The sequence below is a fragment of the Terrapene carolina genome, unplaced genomic scaffold, assembly GCF_002925995.2.
Source record: "Terrapene carolina triunguis isolate 2854851 unplaced genomic scaffold, T_m_triunguis-2.0 Scaffold68, whole genome shotgun sequence".
In the NCBI taxonomy this organism is placed as follows: Eukaryota; Metazoa; Chordata; order Testudines; family Emydidae; genus Terrapene; species Terrapene triunguis.
In genome coordinates, this window is record NW_020664419.1 from 61,459,882 (window position 1) to 61,481,172 (window position 21,291).

At 41.7% G+C, this 21,291-nt stretch overlaps 1 protein-coding gene across 1 annotated transcript in view; it reads left to right on the forward strand.

The window, feature by feature from the left end:
* Positions 1-21,291, forward strand: part of TRHDE (thyrotropin releasing hormone degrading enzyme) — a 299,578-nt gene that overhangs the window by 37,615 nt on the left and 240,672 nt on the right. The window contains exon 3 of the mRNA XM_024212178.2: positions 18,874-19,000. Within this exon, the coding sequence (XP_024067946.2) occupies positions 18,874-19,000 (127 nt within the window). The remainder of the gene's footprint in view (positions 1-18,873; positions 19,001-21,291) is intronic.

Genomic DNA, 21,291 nt, shown 5'->3' on the forward strand with positions numbered 1-21,291 from the left:
CAACTGGGGTCCTAAACCATCCAGAATAAAACCTCAGTCCTGCAACTGATTGTTGAACCCATACACGGTCAATTACAGGATTGAGGTCTAACACTAATAGACAGCTTTTAGAGTGGGCTCACAAAAACTATACAGAAACTGATTGTTCTACTGGCTCTGTTTTAGGAACTAATTAGCAAACATTAATCCCATAGCAATTTTGGTGACATCAATTGATGCTGGTGTACAAAAAAGATTTTTTGGTATGATCAAGCACCAAAAGTTGTTTTTAAAAAGCCTGACAAGGCTACTGTTAAATCTGTTCAAAACATAGGAGGAAAAAGGAAAGTTTATCCTGAACTGGATTTCTAAAGGACCCATGTTGATGTCAAGGCATGTAATCCATATTTGCTAGACAGGCAGGTGGATAATAAAAAGATTTCATATTTTGTCACCAAGCCATTGTCTCATTGTCCATCCTCTCTCTTGCTTCAATCATTTTTGACTTTCAAAGTAAATGCTAATGTAGTAAGTACCAGGATGGCCCAACAAAATGTAAATGAGTGAGAGGGGAAGTAAAAAACCCCAACAAAATGAGTGTGTGTTGCTGGGGTGATGAAGAAAATCTTCCAGGGAAGATGTTACCACTGTAGAAGAATGATCTTTCAGTGAGAGAAGGGAATCCGCTGATGTCACTTCTATAAACCTGCCTGATAGACAAGGCCTCTTGTACTGCTGTGGCACATTAGTAGTGAATTCTAGAGCAGTGATGATTATTACAAAATTACTGGATAAACTGTGTGTCCCCAAAGCTGGGTAATAGGGCAGATGGCAGTCCTCTTCACATGAGGCTGGTTGCCAATCTCAGATCCATTCCAAGGTTCCAGTTCTCATGTTCAAAGCTGTCAATGAGCAAGGCCAAGGCCCAGCTACTTAGAAAACAGCACCTTCCTCCACTCCACCTCCGATGAAACTGCAGTCAGTTGATGGTACAGAAGATGTGGGTCACCAGAGCTGGAGATACTTCTGGTGAAGGGTGCCTTGCCATGGGACTCGCTATCACAGGGAATCAGGTTGAATCACATCTTGCCTCATATGAGGCCTGATTTAAAGCCCATTGAAATCAATGGGATTAGGTCATTAGAGCCCAGTGAGACATCTGTGTACACAAGCCTTTCTTTAGTAAAAGCAGCAGTGAGCTTTATTCCCCTAGAGCAGTGTTTCTTAACTGGTGGGTGTGATGCCTAGGAGATCTCAAAAGGCAACAGGGAAGTCACAAAGTGTTAAAAATGTTGTTATAATTCTAAAGTAAGGAGAATAAAAAGGTCTGGAATAACTTTGAGGTGTCCAAACCTTCAAAGTTTGTGAGGTCAAATGTAGTAGTTGTAGTCATAGTTATAGTCTTGTCATTGTTATAATTGATACATTTTTAACTATTACTTTTATAGTAAGTATGAGGGGATCACAACATTTTTTGACTGCAAATAAAGGGTTGCCAACCTGAGAAAGCTGAGAAACACTGTCTTAGGCCGTGGCTACACTCAAAACTTCAAAGCGCTGCTGCGGAAGCGCTCCCACAGCAGCGCTTTGAAGTGTGAGTGTGGTCACGCGCCAGTACTCCACCTCCATGAGGGGATTAGCTTACAGCGCTGGGAGCGCTGCTCCAAGGGCTGGGGCACTGTTTACACTGGCGCTTTACAGCGCTGTAACTTGCTGCGCTCAGGGGGGTGTTTTTTCACTCCCCTGAGCGAGAAAGTTGCAGCACTGTAAAGCGCCAGTGTAGCCATAACCTTACAGAAACTTTGCTGTAAGGGAAGATGTGCTCTGTGGGATGAATCTACAAAGAAGGCGGAGCAGAGAATGCTATCTTAATAGAACCATGATCAATCTTAAGCTTGCCTATTTAGTTCCCAAATACCATATGGACAAGGCTCTGTACATATATAGGTTAGATAAATAAGGCAGAAGGATCTGAAACTCTTGGGAGAGAGCTGGAGGAAGTGTAACTAAGGTGTTGCTCAGCATGAGAATAAGGTTCCTGACGAGTGAAGCTGCTGAAGCCTGCAAGAGTAGAGCATACGAACCAGTGCCTATCTGCCTCTCACTGCAGCATCCTGGATACTAAGCTCCCTGAATTCCCATTGAAATCACTGGGAACTGAGGGTGCTCAGCACCTTATGGGTTTGAACCGATATGGCTCATCCCAAAGTAGCCTAACCCAAGCCCATGGTCTCTGGGTATGTCTATACTGCAAAAGACCCTCTGGTGGTAGAGAGTCTCAGAGGCTGGATCAACTGACTCAGGCTTGTGGGGCTGATGCTATGGGCTAAAAATAGCTTAGGCTGGAGCCTGGGCTCTGAGAGCCTCCCCCTCACTGGGTCTCACAATCCAGGCTCCAGCCCAAGTGGGAATGTCTATTTTTAGCTCCATAGCACAAGCCCTGTGAGCCTGAGTCAGTTGACCCAGGCTCTGACACTTGCTGGCATGTTGTTGTTTTTTATTTCAAGTGTAGATGTATCCTCTGGTGAAGATTAAAGTTGTCCTCCCCCCGATGAAGAGTTCGAGCAAGAATATGCCGAAGCTTATCCCCCTGCTTTGAGCAGGGGATTAGACTGGATGACCTCCCGAGGTCTCTTCCAACCCTAATATTTTATGATTCTATGATCTGCTCTCTGTCTCTCTCAGGTGAATTCCTAGTAGGGGAGGAGGATGGGCAGCAGGACATTTGCAATTTCTACCTCCCGTACTAGTGAGAGAGAAACTGGTCCAGTGTGCCTTATGTATAATTATTAATGCACAATTTTTTTTGAAACTGTAAGTCTGAAATAATCATAAGACAAGGACACATCTTTAAATTAAGTGCTAACTTCCTTTTTGATTAATAATTGTTACCTGCTGTAGACAGGAAAATTTTCCCATATGCAGTAGTTCATAAGCTGGCTTCGGTTAGATGTGATTTGCTCTAAATTGCTTACACATTTCTTAGCATACATCACAACTGTCCCTTGTTATGGGAGACAGCTCTCATTTTACAATCACATTTATCTATCCCACAGACCTAGCTTTATGTATTTTTTTTTAAATGACTGTGAATTATTTACATAAAAATGCTGAAATATTAAAATAGGCTACAGAAAATGTTATAGTATGTCAACCTTTATTTGACAAGGCACACAGTTTTTATTACAGCAAGTACTCTTGATTAATTGTACAGAGTAACCATTGACTATTTTCAGTAATTAAATGAAATTTACCATGTAAATTGAAGGAATATTTTAGGTGGAGTTGGTAGTGTTCTTACAGTTAAGGTTGCCTGACTCTTCACATTAAAAGACCCTGTTTTCAGTGGTTTATAACTTTGCCACCTTTAACCATCCAGGCTAAATTTTCCATGTTCGGTGTCTGCTTCCAGCTGATTTTTTGGAAAGTTTTAGCTAAAATAGTTCAGCCATTTCTCAGAATGAGGTAAGAGAAAAATACATTGATTTACCCATGTTAAAAAAAATATCTTACAATGGTTCTACTGAGTAGTGCCTCCGTGCTTTCAATTTCCCAGGGTGGTAGCTGTAGTGTCAGGGACATTTTGGCATACTTGTGAAAACTTGTCCAAATTAAAAGCCTACCAAAAAAATCTCAGTTCACACATGCTCTGTAGTGTGGAAGTGGAGAAAGGGATAAAAGAGATTAGTAGAGATTAGTTATTTTGGCAGCTAAATTCTCTGAAGATTCCATTTTCACTGGAATCTTCACAGCTCCTACTTGCTAACTGGATTGCTCATGCACCATCCCCCGAAGTGACTGAGCATGCTCCAGACCAGAGTTGCAGGGGAAGAGCAGGACTTTTTCTGTAAATGCTCCACTGCAATCACTGTGGCACCAAACACAAGAGCTGAGAACAAGGAAACTGTCTCTCTTGTGCTCTGCTGGGGCCAGGCCGTGTGGAGGAGAAGGTGGAAACCTCCTGACTTGAATGCAGAAGGATGAGGAGCAGAGGTGGGGGGCAGAGGAGGAGAGAGGTTTGCGGGAGCCAGAGGGTGGATAGGGAGTGAGGACAGGAACCGGGTGGCAGAGTTTAGAAGCAGAGGTGGGAGGGGAGGGTTCTGAGGTGGTATACGAGCAAAGAATGGGAGGATGGTGGGGGGTGGATAGGAGCAAAAGGGGAGAAGCTCAGGAGCCAGCAGGTGTGGGAGAAAGAGAACAAGAGCCAGCGGATGGGAGGATGGATGAGAGCAGTAGGGAAGGATGGCAGGAGTGGATGGTGAGCTATAATGGGGAAGGGCAGTTATTCATTAGCAAAGAGTGATGCTGATTGCAGGTTAAGTTGAACAAGTGGAACTTTATTAAATCCTGTGCACTACTCTGTCCATGTGGCTAGGTTGCTTCCAGCAAAATTCCACCCATTTCCTGCCCTTTGGTGTCCTCTCAATAACAGTCCCTCCAGGGAACATGAGCCCTCAGACTCTAGTTCCACTGACCCTGATACATCTTCCCGATTCTACAAACGTTGTAATATAAACATTAAAATACATAATTGACACGCAGACCCTGTCCCATGTCCCTTCGGCCAGAGGTTACTAGCACATGGCTGAGTTGGGGGTCTCGTCTTTACTACAGATTCAACTGGTTACATAGTCTTCGAGATACTTTAATCTCCACAACAAGCAAATACACCAGGAGTGACTTATCTCTGTCTGCCACCTGTCTCCAAGTCTAGCAGATTGTCTCTCTGTGGAGTCTTCTCTCTCCCTGTGAGGTTGGCCTCTGGATGGTGCTCTGTATCTCTGTAGGCTCTTGGTGTTGTGTCTGCTGGCTCACTGGAGTGTCAATTTTCAGAGTAGCAGCCGTGTTAGTCTGTATCTGCAAAAAGAACAGGAGTACTTGTGGCACCTTAGAGACTAACAAATTTATTAGAGCATAAGCTTTCGTGGGCTACAACCCACTTCTTCGGATGCATATAGAGTGAAACATTGAGGAGATATATATACACACATACAGAGAGCATGAATAGGTGGGAGTTGTCTTACCAACTCTGAGAGGCCAATTAAGTAAGAGAAAAAAAACTTTTGAAGTGATAATCAAGATAGCCAAGTACAGACAGTTTGATAAAAAGCAAGTGTGAGAGTACTTACAAGGGGAGATAGATTCAATGTTTGTAATGGCTCAGCCATTCCCAATCCCTATTTAACCCTGTTGATGTCAATGGCTCTCCTGGAGTGTCAGTGGCTCTCCTGACTGGTAGTACTTCAGGACAGGGGTATCTATTATCATTTATTTCAGTATGTCAAATGCTTGCTGTTGTGAACTTATCCAGTCCCATTTAACATCCTGCCTTGTGAGCTGATATATGGGTTCCACTACTGAAACCAGGTGTGGATAGAACGTAGAACATTTATCATTCCGGTAAGAACATAAGAATGCCCATACTGGATCAGACCAATGGTCCATCTAGCCCAGTTTCCTGTCTTCCGACAGTGGCCAGTGCCAGATGCTTCAGAAAGAGTGAATAAAACTGGGCAATTTATCAAGTGATCCATCCCCTGTCATCCAGTCACAGCTTCCTGTCAGTCATAGGTTTAGGGACACCCAGAGCGTGGGGTTGCATCCCTGACCATCTTGGCTAATAACCGTTGATGGTCTTATCCTCCATGAATTTATCTAATTCTTTTTTGAAGCCAATTATATTTTTGGCTTTCACAACTTCCTCTGGCAACGAGGTCCACAGGTTGACCGTGAGTTGTATACTTCCTTAAGTTTTTTTTTAAACCTGCTGCCTATTAATTTCATTGGGTGACTCCTAGTTCTTGTGTTATGTGAAGTGCTAAATAACACTTCCCTATTCACTCTGTCCACATCATTCATGATTTTATTGATCTCTATCATATCCCCCCTTACTCTTTTTTAAGATGAACAGTCCCAGTCTTTTAATATCTCCTCATAAATAAGCTGTTTCATATCCCTAATGATTTTTATTGCCCTTCTCTGTACTTTTTCCAATTCAAATATATCTTTTTTGAGATGAAGAGATCAGAACTGCATGCAGTACTCGACGTGTGGGCGTGCCAGGGATTTATATAGTGGCATTATGATATTTTCTGTCTTATTATCTATCCATTTCCTAATGGTTACTAACATTCTATTAGCTTTTTTGATTGTTGCTGCACATTGAGCAGATGTTTTTAGAGAACTATCCACAGTGATTCCTTGATCTCTTTCATCTCTTTCTTAAGTGGTAACAGCTAACTAAGATCCCATCATTTTGTATGTATAGTTAGGATTATGTTTTCTAATATGCATTACTTTGCATTTATCAACACTGAATTAAATTTGCCATTTTGTTGCCCAGTTTGTGAGATCCATTTGTAACTCTTCATAGTTGGCTTTTGGACTTAACTATTTTGAGTAATTTTGTATCATCTGCCAATTTAGCCACCTCACTATTTACCCCCCTTTCCAGATCATTTATGAATAGGCTGAAGAGCCCTGGTCCCAGTAAAGATTCTTGGGGACTCTGCTGTTTACCCTTCTCCACTGTGAAAATTTGTTCCTACCCTTTATTCCTATCTTTTGTTTCCTATCCTTTAACCATTTACTGACCCATGAGAAGACCTTCCCTCTTATCCCGTGACTCCTTATTTTGCTTAAGAACCTTGGTGTAGGACCTTGTTAAAGGCTTTCTGAAAGTCCATATACACTACATCCACTGTATCACCTTTGTCCACATGTTTGTTGACCCCCCTCAAAGTATTGTAATGGATCGGTGAGTCATGTTTTCCCTTTATTGTAGCCTTTTTGACTCTTCCCCAATATCGTGTTCATCTATGTGTCCGATAATTCTGTTCTTTACTAAAGTTTCAACCAATTTACCTGGTACTGAAGTTAGGCTTACTGACCTCTAATTGCTATATAGTCTCTAGAGCCATTTTAAAAAAATCAGCGTCACATTAGCTACCCTCCAGTCATTTGGTACAGAGGCTGATTTATGTGATAGGTTACATACCACAGGTAGTAAGTAGTTCTGCAATTTCATATTTGAGTTCCTTCAGAACTCTTGGTCTTGGTGACTTATGATTGTTTAATTATCAATTTGTTCCAAATCCACCTCTATTGACATCTCAGTCTGGGATAGTTCCTCAGATTGTCAACTAAAAAGAATGGCTCAGATGTGGGAATTTCCCTCACATCCTCTCAAATGAGGACCAATGCAAAGAATTAATTTCACTTCTCCGCAACAGCCTTGTCTTCCTTGAGAACTCCTTTAGCACCTTAATTGTCCAATAACCCCACTGACTGTTTTTTTGGTAGGCGTCCTGCTTCTGATGTACTTAAATTTTTTTTTTGCTGTTAATTTTTGTGTCTTTGTCTAGTTGCTCTTCAAATTCTTTTTTGGCCTGCCTAATTATACATTTACACTTGACTTGCCAGAGTTTGTGCTCCTTTCTATTTTCCTCAATAAGATTTGACTTCTAATTTTTAAAGGAAGTCTTCTTTGTCTCTAACCACCTGTTTTACTCTGTTGTTTAGCCACGGTGGTGGGTTTTTTTGTTCCTCTGACTTTTTTAAAATTTGGGATATAATTATAATTTGAGACTCTATTACGGTGTTTAAAAAAGTTTCCATACATCTTGTGGGCATTTCACTCTTGTGACTGTACATTTTAATTTTCATTTAAGTAGTCTCATCATTTTTGTGTAGTTCCCCTTTTTTAAGTTAAATGCTGCTTTTGTAGGTTTCTTTGGTGTTTTCCCCCTACAGGGATGCTAAATTTAATCATATAATGGTTGCTATTATCTAGTGATTCAGCTACATTCACCTCTTGGATCAGCTACTGTGCCCCACTTATCAAGAATTGCCTCTTCCCTTGTGGGTTTCAGGACTAGCTGATCCAAGAATTAGTCATTTATGGTGCCTAGAAATTATATCTCTGCATCCCGCCCCAAGGTGACATATCCCCAGTCAATATGGGGATAGCTGAAATCCCCCAGTATTTTTGGGGTTTCTGTTTTTGTATCCTGTCTAATATCCCTGAGTATTTCACAATCCCTGTCACCATTCTAGTCAGGTGGTCAGTAGTATATTCTTACTGCTATACTCTTATTATTGAAGCATGGAATTTCTATCCGTAGAGATTCTATGGTACTGTTTGATTCATTTAAGATTTTTGCTATATTTGAAGCCCATTCACATCCACTGGAGCTGACATGTCTCTGGCTACCTTAATCTTGGAATTTGCTTTCAGTTCCTTTGCTGTGAGTAAATGTCCAATGTATGTCAACTCAAGCTAAGTCACATTCTTTTCTGGGTTGTTTTATATTCTTGTCCCTGTATTGCTGTATTGTCTTTCCAGAGCAGGTCTTTAAAAGATGTTTCAGCACTGTAATGTTTTGTCATTGTCTCATTCAGCTTCTGTATCATTGCTTCCTTTGCCTACAATGAGGATATCATCTGCAATTATTTTTATCCCAGGCAGCCCTTTTAACACTTGGGTGAACCTTGTCTGGAACACCTCAGATGCTGGGCTTATGCCCATCAGCATGCACAGCCATCTGTAGTGACCAAATGGTGTTGCAAAGGTCGCCAGCATGCAGGACTCTTTATCCAGGCTTATGTGCCAAATCCCATTTCTCACATCACAGACTAAAGATTCTGACTTTGGAAGTTCTGGTATGATATCATGTGTACATGTGGGCAATGAATAGCAGCATCTTTTCAATGCCCAGTTCAGTGGCATTGGGTCTGTCATCAATCACTCAGTCTACTGAGGACCAATGTGTCAGACAGAGGTGCCATAGTTGATGGCGTTGCACCAGGCATCATGTAGTGAAGTTCCCAAATTTGGTTCAATTCTGTGACTCCATGAATCTCTGGGGCAGCCCTGCAAGTGGTGCCAGGTAGGGTCAGGCTGTGCACTATCTTGTGTGTTGATGGACAGTTTGAGAGCACAGTGTGCTGGGGCATTTTTGTTCATCCTCATGACCTGGCCAAAGAGCACGCAATGCTGCTTTTGACTATAATGAGTGATTGAAGAAGGCCAGATCTCTGCGAGATTGTGACATTTTGCACAAAGTCAAACCACTTTGTGCTCAGGATTTGTCAGTAGTAGCACATATGGAATGCCTCTAGCTGCTCCAAGTCTGCCTGTAAGGGGTCTAGGTTTGGGTCAGTGTTGATAAATGCAAAGTAATGCACATTGGAGAACATTATCCCAACTACATATATAAAAGGTGGGATCTAAATTAGCTGTTATCACTCAAGAAAGGGATCTTGGAGTCATTGTCGATAGTTCTCTGAAAACATCTACTCAGTGTGCAGTGGCATGCAAAAAAGCTAACAGAATGTTAGGAACAATTAGGAATGGGATAAATAATAAAACAGAAAATATCACAATTCCCCTGTATAAATCAATAGTATGCCTACACCTTGAATACTTTATGCAGTTCTGGTCATCCCATCTCAAAAAAGATGCATTAGAATTTGAAAAAGTACAGAGAAGAGCAATAAAAATGATTAGGGATATGAAACAGCTTTCATAGGAGGAGATATTAAAAAGACTGGGACTTTTCAGCTTGAAAAAGAGATGACTGAGGGGATAGGATAGAAGTCTATACAATGGTGAATGCTGTGGAGAGAGTGAATAGGGAAGTGTTATTTACCCCTTCACATAACACAAGAACTAGGGGTCACCAAATGAAATTAATAGGCATCAGGTTTAAAACAAACAAAAGGAAGTACTTTTTCACACAACACCCAGTCAACCCGTGAAACTCATTGCCATAGGACACTGTGAAGGCCAAAACTATAAACGCTTAAAAAAAGAATTAGATAAGTTCATGGAGGATAAGACCATCAATGGCTATTAGCCAAGATGCTCAGAGATGCAACCTCATGCTCTGGGTGTTCCTAGCCTCTGATTGCCAGAAGCTGGAAATTGGTGACAGGGGATGGATCATTCTATGATTACCTATTCTGTTCATGCCTTCTGAAGTACCTGGCATTGGCCACTGTTGGAAGGCAGGATATAGGGCTTCATGGACCATTGGTCTGACCTAGTATGGCAATTCTTATGGTCTTTTGTTTCTGACCCATCGAGAAATACTGGTAATCCCCCAGATTTGGAGGATGGGGCTTTAATTCTGTGACTTCTTCACAAGCAAGAGGTAGTCTTGGTCGGTCAGTGTAGTGATGGTAGGTGAACACTTCTTGACCAGCCTTAATTCTGATGTGTGGAGCAGCAAGTCCTAATATCCAGTTGATACTGCAAGTCAGGGCAGAATGGATCCCTGCTGAACACTGAGGTGGTGTAGAAACACTGTGAAACCCATGAACCAATGAGCACTCTCGCACTGGCCCCAGATTTAGTAGAGCATCTGGAACACCACTTCCTTTTATTCTGAGCTAAAGTGCCAACCTGTTGACTGAATTGAAAACTGCTTTGATGTTGATATATGCCAAGTGAAACGGGCAGTTAAATTCTTGGTGCAGCTCAGTCAGAAGCTGGAGGGTAAGGATAATATCCACAGTCAACCATCCAACAGTGAAACCTGATTGCTAGGGACAATGATGTCTGTTAAGGAGTGGTTGCATATCACCAAGCAGAATATGACCCTTTCCAGGGACTAATAATAATGAGATTGGCCTATAGTTGTCACACTCAGTGAGAGATCCTTTGACTTTGTACAGGGACACTATGATGCTGTCTTTCCATTCTGCTGGTACTTTGCCTGATGCCCATTCTTTTAAGAACAGTTGATTCAGGCCAGTGCTCACTGGTTCCTGTGCATCTTTGAGTGGCTTGGGTGGAACACCATCAGGTCCAGCAGCATGTCCACGAGTGACAGAGGATCAAATCACATAGCTCTGGACAGTTGTCATCAGATATGTGGTTCAGCACACTTACATAATGTGTTTTCCATCTGTCCAGGATCTCGTGCGTTGATGAGCAGGGTGAGCTGTCTGGTTTCATGATGGGGATATTAGAAGGCTATCTATGGCTGTCAGCTAGGTGGCTCTGTAAAGCAGGACACTGATTAGGCTTCATCAGCCAGGGACTGATCTCATGGTCACATTTTGCCATGGTTAGAAAATGCCTTTCAGCTATTTACATTCTTGGACATCTCCAAGAATGTAAATGGCTGTGTGCTTCTGCCTTTTTTGTTAATATATCAAAGGCCTCTGTAGAAAGTTAAGGTTTCTTGTATGACAGTCAGCTTCAGATGGTTCCAGTGGCGGCATGTGATATACCATTACATATACCACTCCAGGTGATTTACACGTTGTCCGAGAAGTACTGAGGTTACATATGTGACTCTTGACGGCCTGTGTTTATTTTACTGCTTCAACAGCATCCTTGGATAGACACGGGACATTATACTGTTGGTGGACATCTGGCTTGCGAGAAGTTGGAAAATGCAATGAGAGTCTATGGTCAGAGTTTGCTGGTGCTTCTGTGCTGCTGAGGCTTGGTGAGATTTCACAATGGAGAGATTTCTGACAAAGATGTGGGCAGTTTCCTTCATGGCATGTCCATTGTTTGAAATCCAGGACCAGTGATAGTTGTAAAGCCGCCTAAACTAGGAGGCCCTAACAGATAAGCCCACAGTGGCACACCAGAAGCTGGGTGGTGGCATCATTTGGGGATCCTTAACCAAAGGGACCTATCTCAGTTTTAAACCCAGTCATGGCATTGAGATCCCTGAGCACTAGCAAAGTGTCATGTGGTAGAGTTGACTGGATTTTTGCTGCTAGCTGGTGGTGGAATGCAAACTTTCCACAATGACAGATAAATGTCCACAATGATGTTAGAGCCAAACATAGAGTAAGCGAGGAGAGATGGGGTTTCATATAGCTAAATCTGTGTTAGAGATTGTCTAATAGCAAGTGCGCACCTTGAGTTTGGTGTGGACCACCAAAGTGAAGGAAGGGTGCTCCTTCTGCAGTAAGTTTGTCATTCTGTGGCAGATGGGACTCCGTGATGCTGATGATTATGATCTTGTAACAAGTGAGTTTTTTGACTAGCTGTTTTGTACCTGGTGCTGGTCACTGCTGTCATGTTCCATATGGTGACACACAGTATGAGCCTCTAAGGCCTGGTTTGGACTTCCAGGGCTCATTGGGCCTGCACCTTCCCTAAGCTGGGTTTTGGTTGCACGTATCTTGTGCGTGCAGAACATGCTCCTCTTCCTGGAGTTGGTAACAGTACGGGCTATAACCCAGTCTGTTGTGGCTGGTTGACCCTTTGTTTCACTCTGCCTCCTTGGGACCAGAGTTGTAGAAGGGTTTTGTTTTTGGGACACCATCTCCCTTCCCAGAAACTCTTCTGCTAGATGTTGTTGGTTCCTGTTGGTGTGGATAACCATTATGAAGATCAAACTTTTCTTCCTCCCTATGCGGTCCATGCGTTGATAGTTGGGGCTCATCCACCTTCACCACTTTTGGAAAACTTGGCCCTTGTCCGCTGGGTCTGTCATTGGCATCTGCTCATTACCTTGAGCAGGGGCCCTTATGAAATACGACAGACTGGGGTCAGTCAGATCCAAGTCTTGTGTGGGCAGGGACAACCACACTGTGTAGTAAAGCAGCTTACATTGGTACTATTTGTTACTCATGTGTGCCTGTGCAGATGCATAATTTGCTCATGGCTTCTTTATCACCACCAAGCTTCATTCACAGGCAGTTCTGGTCTCAACAGTTGTTATGATTATGATACCCCAGCTCTGTAGACTTTCAAGCTCCTTGTATGCTGGATTACATAGTGCCACTGGAATTTTCTTTCGTGGTAGGTATGCAGGATTTAATTTTAAAAACAAAATAATTTTGTACTCAGAGCAGGGCTTAAATGGTGTGCAGTAAATAACACATGGGACAACACATGGAATGAGGAGGATATAAAGAAATATTGAATAACTATCCATTCATAAGTTAGGCAGGGTTATGCAGAAAACCTTAATTCTCTAATTTCTTAATTTTTAAGTGCTTGATTTTTGAGTACCACCGTAACATTCTTTTAATGTGTTTTTATGTAATTATTTTTATAGCAAAAAAATATGTGCTTAGCACTTTGCATAGACATCCCTACCCCAAAGAACCTATGGTGTAAGGCCCTGATCCTGGACTGCAAGCATACTCACAGGCATAAAGTTACTTGTAGAGGAGTTTGTTGGGTCAAGACCGAAGTAGACAAAAATACAGATGAATTATGGGCAAATTAGAAAGTAATGTCATTACAAAGTAGATGGAGCCCCTCCAGGCTCTTACTCTTATAAGTATCCCTTACACACACTAGTAGTCCCACTACAGTCAATGAGACCACCATGAGGATTTGGTGAATTATGCCATAAACTGTTTTTTAAAGCAGAAAACAGATTACATGCAAATTACTTTTATTTCTATTTAGGTCCAACCCACAATTGCTTTTGTGCTTGATCCTAGTTAAATTAATGTAGAATCTGGGTCTTAGTGTAACTATCAAACAGCTTACAAGAACATGTATAATAATTATACATTCTTGTTCAATCTAACCTATGTAGTTAATAAAGTACTGTGATTTTTCAGCATTGCAAAATGTAGTGGTAACAATTTTATTTATGATAAAGAAACAGATCTCATCTTTTTCCATACAGTAAATACTCATTAGTAGCAACATATTGGTGGCCTTTTGCTATGTTACTCCTAAGCGGCTGTTGCTGTTAACGGTGAATGTTGACAATTCAACATTCTCCGTAACATTTCCCCTGGGAAAGTAGTCCCAGGGGAAATGTTACTCGTAAGCGATGGTTTCTCTTACAAGGTGTTGCTGCAAACAAGTGTCTACTATGTTAGATATTTCTATGGACCCCATTGCCATGGTATTTGAGCACCTAACAATCTTTAATGTGTTGATCCTCACAACACTCCTGTGAGGTAGGGAAGTTCTGCAACCCCATTTTATGGATGGGGAATTGATACACAAAGAGGCTAAGGTCCAGATCTTCAAAGCTATTTAGGCTCCCAACTTCAGTGGAAGTTAGGATACTAAATACCTCTGAAGAACTGGGCATAAATGACTTGCCCAAGATCACTGTTATGAATCAGGGACTTGAACCCAGGTCTCTAATCACTGGACTGACTAATCTCCTTATCTAATGTTGTTTTATCCCTTGTTGTGGGTTTTTGTCTCACACTGTATCCTATGTTTGGCCGTTGTTAAATTGAGAGTGATGTTTTCACAGACCTGGCTGGCTGACCCAGTCAAATGTGCCAGTAAAACAGTTATGTAGAATTGTATATAAAGGTTTAATGACACAAAACACTGTTTATTAGAAAGCTAATTGTGATAAAATTCATTAGATACAACATAGGGCTTCAAGTTTTGCATTGGGATCTTTGAGACTACATTTGCTTTATCCAGCAACTTAACTTCTTCTTAAACTTTGTGGGTAGGATACTGGAGATATGTAGAGTGCTGTTTTAACTTTGGAAGGAAACAATATCAGAAAATAGTGACTTACAGAAGCTCAGATGATGGTCTCTATTATTTCAGGTTGTGATTATGAATTCTGTTTCCTTATATTAATCATTAGGTTACATTGTTACCTGTTTTACATTACTTTACAAAATGACAACCACATCTGGGTGATTATGCTCTGTAAGTTTGTAATAATGGCACAAAGACAAATTTAAAGCTATACCCACTCTAAGAGCCTGCAGGGCTAGAACCTGGGACTAGGGGGCTTCTAGGCTGCTGCTGTCTCCACATCACCACTGGAGACTTAGGCTGGGTTCTTTTTGGAGGACCCTGTGAGGCTGGGCTTGGCACGAAGTACCGCCCAGCAGGATCTGAGTGGCGGCCCCTCAGAGCCCATTGATTGGCCAGTACAAGTACTTCAACCTGGAAGCCAGGAAGGGGAGTGGTCTGAATAACAACCTAGACTGCCTGCTTGCCTGCCTTTCCTTCAGACCGGGCTCGTGATGGACCCTAGACTCTGACTTTCGACCCTGGTTTGTCCTTGACTTTGCTCTTTGACTGCTGTCTGTAATCTGGTGCCTGACCCCGATCTCCTGGTAACTTGACCCTGCCTGCTTGCCTTCTGAGGCCTGACACTCAGTTTGCCCTCTGGCCTTTCTCAGACACTGACCTCCTGGTAACCTGGTCATGTCTGCCTCCTGATACCTGAACCTTTGTCTGTCCTCTACTGGTCTTGGACTCTGACCTCCCAGTACCTGACTTGGCCTGACTCTCTCAACTTCTGCTCTGACCACTAGATGTGACCACCCTCATTCTGGTTGTGACACCAACATTGACTTTTTTTTTTAAATCAGCAACTGAGTACCCAAAATAAAACGATGCTGAGGCAAAGCAGAGTTCATAGGTACAGCACATCTCTGCAAGGAAAAGCCCAGGTTTGATGCCTGCTTGTATTCCTTTTGGGTAATTTAACTGGTACAGGAAATATTTATGTAAAGTAATCAGGAGCAAAGAGCAACCCTGGCTCCTGCCCCACTGAAGCCAGAGCCAAAGATCCCATTGACTTCTTTGGGCCCAGAGTAGAGCTGCTAAAACCATTTCAAAATCTGACATTTTTCATTGAAATTATCAATTTCTGTCCTCCTCGGCTACCACCCTCTCCCTGGAAAAAAAAAGGAAAAAGAAAGAAACGTGGATAACATTTTCACAATTGTTTTTGCAGAATGTTGATCTTTTTTGCAACCAGCTGTAGCATAGAGCAAATGAAAGGCTCATGTGTGCCTTACAGGCTCTACTAGGAATGGTACAGTGCGATAGTCAACTCCACACCAGCAGAAGCTGCAGAAGGGGTTGGGTACCTCAGGGAGAGGGAACATAGCTATTGCTATAGCCATAAAGGAATGGAACATGCACTTCTTCCCATTGTTGACCAGATCTGTTGGCCATTGAGGAAGGAGAGTCTTCACTAAAAAGGTAAATTATGAGCCAGATACTTAACACAATTAATATTAACAGCAAGAGGGAAGAAACACATTCCAAAATAGTGAGAGAACAGATTAAAGAATATTTAGATAAGTTAGATGTATTCAAGTCATCAGGACTTGATAAAATTCATCCTAAGGTACTTAAGGAACTGAACTGTTAACAATTACCTTTGAGAACTTGTGGAGGATGGGTTAGGTCCCAGAGGACTGGAGAAGGGAAAACATAGTACCTATCTTTAAAAGGGGGAACAAAGAGGACCCAGGGAATTATAGATCAGTCAGCCTAACTTTTGATACCTGGAAAGATACTGGAACAAATTTATTTAAACAATCGGTTTGTAAGCATCTAGAGGATAATTGAAAGGTATGTAATAGCCAACATGGATTTGTTAAGAACAAATCATGCTAAACCAACCTCATTTCCTTCTTTGGTAGGGTTACTGGCTTAGTGGCTGGGGGGGAAGCTGTAGACATGATATATCTTGATCTTAGTAAGGCTTTTGACACAGTCCCACATGACATTCTCAGAAGCAAACTAGGAAAATGTGGTCTCGATGAAATTACTATCAGGTTGGTGCAAAAGTGGTTGAAAGACTACTCAAAGAATAGTTATCAATGGTTCACTGTCAAACTGGGTGGATGTATCTAGTGGGATCCTGAAGGGTCTGTCCTGGGTCCAGTATTGTTCAATATTTTCATTAATGACTTGGATAATGAAGTAGAGAGCATTCTTATAAAATTTGTGGATGACACCAAGCTGGAAGGAGTTGCAAGCTCTTTGGAGGACAGGATTAGAATTCAAAATGGCCTTAACAAATTGGATAATTGGTCTGAAATCAACCAGATGAAATTAAATAAAGACAAATACTACACTTCGGAAGAAAAGACTCTAATGTACAACTGAAAAAGGGGGAATAACTGGATAGGCAGTGGTACTGCTGAAGAGGATCAGGGGATTATAGTGGATCACAAACTGAATATGGGTCAACAGTGTGATGCAGTTGTGAAAAAGGTGCATAAACAGGAGTGATGGGTGAATTAACAGGAGTGGGGTATGTGAGACTTGGGAACTAATTGTTCTAATCTCCTTGGCACTGATGAGTCCTCATCCGGAGTACTGTGTCTACATTTGGGCGCAGCACTTTAAGAAAGAGGTAGACAAATTGGAAAGAGTCCGGAGGAGAGCAACAAAAACAACAAAAGGTTTAGAAAACCTGTCCTGTGAGGAAAGATCAAGAAAACTGGACATGTTTAGTGTTGAGAAAAGAAAGCAGAGGGGGGACCTGATAAGTCTGTGATGGGTTATATAAATCTCGCACTAAAACTGAAGGGGTTAAAGAGCAACCCTGGACCCAGATGACCCTGCCCAGCCACACCTGCAGCGCATGCTGCAGATGGAGGTGGAACTTGGAAGGGAAGTCAGACAATTCAGAAAGAGACTGACAAGGCAGGGAGAGGAGCCTGCCCTGATTGCTCCTGAGAAGGGATGCTGCAGAAGCCTCTCTTGGAAAAGAGACTCTACCTGCTGGGCCCAGACAGACTGAAGGTGCAGTTAGTACTTTTTTCTATTACCTTTTTGCTACAGACTGCAAAACTTGGACAATACAGTCGGTCGAAGGAAGTTGCCAAAGGAGGGGCGCTCCTGAGTACTGGACCTTTGATAACCTGACCTGAGCTCCCCTACCAACCCTGCTCCACACTAAAAAGGGATTGACCCCTAACCACTAGGCCACACTTCCAGCTACTGCCAGCATCACACTGTCTTCAACTAGGTTAAGGGTTGTTATAAAGTAGACAGTGATCAATTGTTTTCCATGTCCAGCAAAGTAGTAAGAAGGACAAGAAGTAATGGGCTTAATCTGCAGCAAGGGAGATCTAGGTTAGATATTAGGAAAAACTTACCAACTATAAGGATAGTTAAGCACTGGAATAGGCTTGCAAGGGAGGTTTTGGAATCTGCATCTTTGGAGGTTTTTAGACAAAGGTTAGCCAAAGACTTTTCAGGGATGATCTAGGTATACATGATCCTGCCTCACTGTGGGGGGCTGACCTCTTGAGGTCCCTTGCAGCCCTACATTTCTATGATTTTATAGCAGCTCATCCTCCCCCTTGTCCATTTTTGGGTTAGCTAGCACCACTAGCTAGCACCTTACACGGCCATTGCCTAGAGGAGACTTTGATCCCTTGTTTTGGGATGTTGAAGAAGTAGGCTCCTTGTCTCTTCTGACTCCATGTGCATCTTTGTAGGAGCTGGACACAGTGTAGTCCTAAATTAGAAAGGGTATTTGTTGAAGAAATTACTGTTCCACTTTGGTTATCCATGCAGGCAAACAGCTGAGATATTTTTTACTGAACACATCAGTATCTGAATTGTATAAGAAGTATGAACAGCTTTAACTTGCTTATTGCATTCTGGAAATGGAGGCCTGGAGCAGTCATAGACGGGCTTCAGGGATGTTAATTGTTTGTGTACATGAACGAGCTTATAAATGGTTGTTTTTGCAATCTTATTTTGCTCATTGAGGATAGCTATGTGAGTGCCAGAGAAAAGGAGGAAGAATGAATTATATTTTTTGTACCCACTCTATTAATGCTTTCAGGGCTTGATATAATATGCCTTTAACAAACCATGAACTTCTCTCCTACTGAGCCACTGCATCCTGCCTACATTCAAAGTAAGCAGGGAACCATTATACTAATCCACTGTACCATCGTATCTCTAGCAAACACATGTAAGTGATTGCTTTGAATATTTATTTTGATGCAAGGAGTGTTGAGTCTTTTATTTGGCAATGCATACAGCTAGGAGATTGACTTTCTCAACTTTGTTAAGAATGGTATAGCTATAGCGGTAACATTTGGCTTTGTGAGCCTAGAACACCCCAACAACCTCAGAGTGGTTCACCTCTGCAATTAGGATGGTTTAAAAACATGAAAGTGAACTGATTGTTTTGTTTTGTTTTTAATCAGGTGCGATTGTATGCAAGACCTGATGCAATCAGAAGAGGATCTGGGGACTATGCTCTAAATATTACAAGGAGACTCATTGAGTTTTATGAAGACTACTTTAAAGTGCCCTATTCCCTACCAAAATTAGGTAAGACTTTTCCGAGATCGCTGTTTGTCCAAGGGAACTCTATTCTAGAGATTAGAAAATAAGGTTGTTTTTACTGGTAGATTTCAATGTGAAGAATTTGGGGGTTAAGTTAGAAGGGACATTGAACAAGAAATTTTTAAATTCTTCTAAAGAGAAGAAGCCAATTTTTCACCTCTTCCTCATCTTGCCTTTAGGTGCAGCTACTAAACAACAATTGAATCTATTAGGCATTGAGACTCTAGAGAATAGAAGCTTTGCTAATGAGTTCCTGCTTTCCTGATGCTCAGCATGTTGGGCCTCACTATCATTAGATAGCCCTCGGGTTATGTTTATTCAGTCATATGTACATCTTGATTGCTCAGCTGCAGAAGGGGAATAGAATTGAAAATAACAGTGGAAATGGGAAATTTACAACATTTAAAGAAAATATTTGTTGATTAGTGTAGGTTCTTAATGATGATTAATATATGCTTGACAATATTGCTGCTTATTGAAGAGAATTGTTGTGAGCTTATTTTACTGTTCAAGTGACCCAATTGTAAATGCTATCAATTTTTTTTCACATTTTCCTTCCCTTCCCTTCCCCCCACCTCTCTCACTCCCTTGAATATTTCACACTATATTATTACATACTCCCTCCTTAAGAGTACGTTTGATCAGGATCCAGAAAAATTTATTGCTCAGCAACAAGAAGAAAGCTTGTATTTGATCTGAAGTGTTAGAGTTTGAACCACAGGTGTTCGTTCCAGGAGCTCAGGCCCTATTTCATTAAAGCACAAGCCTGCTGGGTAGCTTTATTAGTCTTACAACTAATGGTGTAATAGATAGATAAAATAATTAGTATTGTTTGAAGTGGGTGTTGCATGCATTTTAAATAAGAATGATGTGACTTTTTTGTCCTTTTTAAATGATGGGTTGCAAGCAGTGCTCTGTTAGAGGCATGGATGCTTATAACCATGGAACGCTCCTCAAACTGCAGGTTACTGTTTGTATGTACTTTCATACCTGACTTTAGTATTGCCCACCCAAGGAATTGTGGCACTAAGGTCTGATATAAATATTTTTGTGGGACATTGCTCAACCTCAGCTGGAGTAGTCAGAAACTTCTCCACATGACATGATAATGAATAAATCATGATTGCTTGACACTGGAAGTTCCAGACTCACTGGTGCCAAGTCGTTAAAAGAAAAAATGGATATCTTTCTTCCCTTTGAAAATTTATAATTAGCAAAGAGACTCAGATTATTATTTTAGGTAGTTAAAAATCTGGAAATAGTAGGTAGAGAATGTGTCTACTTCTGTGCATCTTTAACAATTAAAACGTATAGCCTTTCATCTCAGTATGTTTTGCTTGTTGTTGTTGCTACACAGTGGCATATTGTGTTAAAATACTTCAGAGGATTGAATGCCTTCCAAGTTAGTCTATTTATGGGATTACACTATAAAATACTATAGTGAATTTGTAGTTTTTCTACTATAAATTATATTAAAATTTAATTTTAAAATTTAATACTATTAGGTTTGTCATGTATGAAGACTTTGTTATGATGTAGTAATGCTATAGAAACTATAATAAGATGAGTTTATAGGATGAAAAACATAAAAGTATCGTACATACCGCCTATAATGTACAGTTTGTTTAGTATAAGTATGCTGGGGAAAATGTCAAAAGTGCCTTTGTGACTTACAAAGGTAAGTCTCATTGGTTTGGATTCCTAAGTCACTTTGGCATTTTTGAAATGTTGCCCACTATGTGTCTTCCAGTTCAGCAAAGTTGTTAAGCAGGTGCTTAACTTTAAACATGTGGGTAATGCCATTGATTTCAGATGAAAAAGGCTGCTGCCTTTTGAAAATTTGAGGAAGGATGGGAATAAAAATGTGTGAATTGGAGCTCAACAGGAACCCTAGGGCAGGAACCCCTAGCATGTCTTCACTAGCAACGTTAAAGTGCTGCCGTGGCAGCGCTTTAACTTGGCTGTGTAGTCGCAGCAGCTCTCCCAGGGCTATAAAAAACCCACCTCCACGAGGGGAGTAGCTGCCAGCGCTGTCTACACTGGCACTTTACAGTGCTGAAACTTGAAGTGCTCAGGGGGGTGTTTTTTCACACCCCTGAGTGAGAAAGTTGCAGTGCTGTAAAGTATCAGTGTAGACAGGGCCGGCTCCAAGCACCAGCAGGTGCTTGGGGCGGCCACTCCGGAGCGGGGCGGCACGTCCAGCTATTTGGTGGCAATTCGGCGGATGGTCCCTCACTCCCGCTCGGAGCGAAGGACCTCCCGCCGAATTGCCGCCG